Source organism: Belonocnema kinseyi, chromosome 7 (assembly GCF_010883055.1).
Source record: "Belonocnema kinseyi isolate 2016_QV_RU_SX_M_011 chromosome 7, B_treatae_v1, whole genome shotgun sequence".
NCBI classification, from domain to species: domain Eukaryota; kingdom Metazoa; phylum Arthropoda; class Insecta; order Hymenoptera; family Cynipidae; genus Belonocnema; species Belonocnema kinseyi.
The window spans coordinates 70,160,353-70,165,075 of NC_046663.1; the positions used below are offsets into that span (position 1 = coordinate 70,160,353).

General features: G+C 32.0%; 1 protein-coding gene across 3 annotated transcripts in view; it reads left to right on the plus strand.

The window, feature by feature from the left end:
* Positions 1-2,437, plus strand: part of LOC117176087 (O-acyltransferase like protein-like) — a 22,133-nt gene extending 19,696 nt beyond the window's left edge. The window contains exons 9-12 of one of the 3 annotated variants that reach the window (XM_033366107.1): positions 1,600-1,795; positions 1,956-2,098; positions 2,171-2,304; positions 2,376-2,437. In XM_033366107.1, the coding sequence (XP_033221998.1) occupies positions 1,600-1,795; positions 1,956-2,098; positions 2,171-2,304; positions 2,376-2,406 (504 nt within the window). In that variant the 3' untranslated portion in view covers positions 2,407-2,437. The other 2 variants (XM_033366106.1, XR_004467580.1) reach the window with 2 other exon arrangements.
* Positions 2,438-4,723: the final 2,286 nt, after the last annotated feature.

Genomic DNA, 4,723 nt, shown 5'->3' on the forward strand with positions numbered 1-4,723 from the left:
GTATAGAGCTCCAAGGAGATTATGTTGACAAATAAAAAAAAATTTACCCAAAAAAAATTGTTTTTATACTTCATTCTAAGGACTTATTGAACTACCCTCGTAATCAAGGAATATTGCATACAATAGTACCCACTGATATATAGTCGTTGAAATTCGCGCGTTTTCTAAATCAGATTTTTAATTTAATTATTGTAATTATACAAGGCATAAAACGTAATTTTTCAGTATGAAATGCAGCAAGTTGGAATTTTTCGAACAATATGGCGGGAGATTCAAATGTATTACGGAAGATAACTTAAAATTAGTTAATTAAGACCTGTAAAATATAATTAATATTCTTGCTGGCGAGTCGTGCGAGGGATTGTACAAACCCCACCACTAAATTTATCATTAAAAAATAAGATGCAAATTTCCGTACAATTATCCTACTTTTTTGCAGGGTAATCGTAAGTCCTACATTACTCAAAATTACAGTAAATGTACAGTAATTACGGTCCGTCTGGCAACACTGTGGATAAGTTTCTTATAATGGCCCTCTTCGACGAAGGTGTGGATCTTGGGACAGTGAGGTTACGTGGGTTAGCGTTTACGGACAATAAGGCTTTAATAGCAGAGTCAATCGAAGACTTGCAAAGAATGTTGGGCAAACCGGATACAATCACGAAGAACAGGGACCTCAAAATTAACATAAATAAAAAAAATTGTGGTGTTTAAAGGAAAGTGATATAATGATATGCAACATCGTCCTAAACGATGAGAAATTAGAAGAAATTAATTAGTACGTATATCTTGGTAGCCTATTCACAAATGACGGAAAGATAGATGAAGAGTTAGATACCTGCTGGAAAAAAGGAAAGAATCGGAAAGGCCGCTTCGGAAAGATTCAGAAAGGTTTCGGAAAGGGCTATGTGAACGTTGCTTTCGTTTCTTTCCGAACGTCGAGCTGTCCCACGAATCTTTCCGATTCTTTCCGAATGTCCCTTTCTCCTACTTCTTTCCGATTCTTCCGTTAGGAATAGGCGCATAAACGAAGGTAAAAAGGCTACCGATTTTTTTCGGAATTCTAGGTCTAAAAAATCGATATCCGCTCCGCCACATTACTCCTTTCCTATTACTGTACCATTTACATCCTACTTTGGCCCTCCTAAGTGGTGCATATTTCCATCTCCTGCATTCTTAGGCTTAAAGTAGGCTGTGATAAGAACTTCCATGTCCTACCTCATTTTCACCATTGCAGGCTTACAATAGAATGTTTTCAGAGCCTACATTGAGCCAGCATTTCCTACCTCATCATTTAATTCTTATTCAAAACCAGGGTTGGAATTGAGTTCACACTTCGTTTGTTTTTAAGTAACGTTGTTAAATCAATTGTACCTTTATATGCACTGTTTAACCGCCAAATGAAGGCTAACAACTTACTTCGTGTCATTACAGATAGCTAAACTATCTTATCAAATGCATAAAACACAGCTCACAAATCAAAATGTTTGAAACAAACGTTGTAGAAATGACGGCCCACGTTTACACGTTTACTATGGGATTAAAATTTCGACTCAGGAAGTGATAACTTTGATTTTTGGTAATAAGAATGTTTTTTAGACAGTGTCTCGAGTTTTACTTGTTCTACAAGTAGTGGTACTAAATTTCTACTGTTTGCATCTTGGAGTCCAGTTTTTTGATCCAAACGAGAAACCAACTCTTTTGAAAAAAGCTCTGTATGCCAGTTTGCATAGACCCATTTACGCTTTTAGCGTTTGTTCTGTGGCGCTCCTCGTAACAGTTGGCGATGGTCTAGGTAAAATTAAAATATATGAGCGGCTCAATTTATAATATTTATGATTACTAATTATATTTCAGGTTTGAATTCTTTAATCTAGAATATGTTAATTTTTGTTTTTCGTTATATTTTTTTATTATGCGTTTTCTATTGATAAATTTTAAACTAATTTTTCCAGATTTTTTTTACAAAATGATGACTCCTGGATGGGCTCAACCTATTTCAAAACTCTCATATGGAATTTTTCTCCTACATTTCGTGATTCAATCTTACGATGTAGGCACTGCGAGAGCAGCAAGCTCAAATGCAATCTACGGTGTGGTAAATAAATATTTAAAATAAAATATTAATAAAAATCAGACGGTTTTCAAATCTTAACTGTTTCTGTTACAGATTCAATATTCGATTTCCGACTTCATTTTTTCTTTCATTCTATCATTATTTTTCGTTGTAATGATCGAGGAACCTTTCAAAAATCTCGGAAATTTACTCCTCATGAGGAAAAACCCATCGGGATCAGATATCAAGTAAGTAAAATTATTATAAATCTTTCTAAAAGCAATTCAAGTTCCAAATTCAAATAATATTTTACTTTCAGATCATCAGAGACTCCGAAGAAAGTGGATTAATTCTAAAATAAAATAAAATATTTTTGTAAAACAAAGGCTGTTAATTTATTATATAATTGTATGTATTTTTGCGGTAAGTGATCAATAAAGATTTGTGATGCCTGTACCGCTTTTTTGGTATTAAAAAAACGTTTTTTATTATAAAAAATGTTGTGTCCACATGTTTCAATCTGATTTTCAGGTCCTTTTCAAGTCTTATTCTAAAAGGAAATACATACGTTAAGGAATAAAATAGAAATTATTTAATTAGCATGTGCTTATTAGTCGTTAATGTTTACTTACTATGGAGACAAAAGAATAATCGCCTAAGACTACGATGAAATTGCAATTAAATTGTTTGGTATCATTGCTCTTTTTCGGATATAATTTATTTTTTATATTTATAAAAAAAACATCCCGCTACGCGGGTACAGTACCATCGCGCGTTGCGCGCGCGAGTCGCAAGTTTGAGCGCGCCTAGTTCGGTCTTTATATTTTCACACATTCTTGGGCAAACATTTTAAAATTAAGACTCAAAAAATCCACCACTGTAATTTTGTCATTGTGAATTCTCTTTCGTTCAAACCGCTTAGCTAGAGAGTTTGAGCACACCTACGGCCCGCGACTGATGTCAATCGCACTCCGCGCTTAGTTTTTGCAATTCTTCCACATTCGGGCACAGACCTTTTCAAATCAAATGTGAACGAACCGACAACTGTAATTTTGTGATTTTGACTCTCTTTTGTTAAAGATCTTTCGGCTTTAACGAACACATTCTGATCACGTATCTCGTGCTTCGCACTCGATTTTGTCCAACATGTCAAATTTTCTACATTATACACACTTTTATATCAATTATAATACATTTTTTATGTGACTCTGCCCGGGATTACTTATTAAGAAATTGCAAAATAAAAAGCAAAATGTATTTATCTTGATTATTTTCGTATTTGTTTCTTATTTTGCTTTAAATTGTATTCTAAGCTGCTCTGAAACATGTATCATTTCAATAAATGTATATCATTACAATTCATAATATGCATAAAAATTGAATCATACTAATTCTTATTTCCTTGTTTTAATATTGTTTTTTACGATTAAATAAAAACTATTGCGCATCTGCATAGGGTCTAATACAGGAACCTATATAGGGTCTTATATAGGAGCCTATGTCCTCTTTCGTATTTTCTGTGCTTTTTCCAAAAAGTTTATTTTTTAATTTTTAATCATATGTTTTACGATTAAAAGAAAATCTACTCGTACAATCGAAAAATGATTAATAATAAATTTATATATCTTTGTAGGCAAACGACTGTTGTCTGGTAATTTAAGTTCATACCTTGTGTCGTTTTTCAAACAAATTTAATATTTTTATTTAGAATGTTATTTTTTACGACTAAAGCAAAAACTACGTGTCCTATAAAAAATTATAGCTCTTTTTTGGATGAACAAGTTTTGTCTCATTTTTTTTTTCGTAGATTATATCGAAAAGTGATTCATTATAAATTTGTTGTTCTTTCCAAGGCGCGCAATTTTGAAAATGCTCTAACTCTGATAATTTTCTTTTTATAGAAAAAAGTCATGGGGATAAATTGTTTGAGTTTCTGAGTACTATGAACAACTGTACATAGAATTCATAAATCTTAAAAAAATATGGTTTCAAATTGGTACGTTTCAATGGTACGTTCAAATTTTGAATTTTCAACTTTTCGATCAAATTAAAAAAGTTGTTATAATCTTGTAGGGCTTTCAAAAAGTTTTTTTTCTCCAGACTTTTTTCATATCATGCATTGTTTAGCTTAAAATGTTCATTTTAGTTTGTCTTTTTGGATTTTGAAAATGCTTTAACTCTGATAATTTTCTTTATATAGAAAAAAGTCAGAAGGATAAATTGTTTAAGTTTTTGAATAATATGCATAACCGTACAGAGAATTTTTGAATTTTAAAAAAAGTGGTCTCAAAAATATTCAAAATGTGCCAACTTTTTGAATTTTCATCCAAAATGGCTGGCTAATGAACTTGACCTTTAGTTTAGGAAACTAAAAAAGGGTACCCAAGGTCAATTTAATAGATTAATTTTTTTCAAAATTTATCGTGTTCACAAAGAGACAAACAGACATACAAACCGACAGACATACAGGCAGAGAGATACATTCGTAAAAAACTGTTTTTCGGATTCAGAGGGTCTCAAAACGTGGACATTTGACAAAAACTGGGGGGTCAAATTCTACATAAATCTAATACCTTCTTTGATGAGAATGTAAAAAGAAGTTAAATGACCAGAATATCCAAACAATTTTAAATTTTAAAATACATATTCTGGTCATTTAACTCCTTT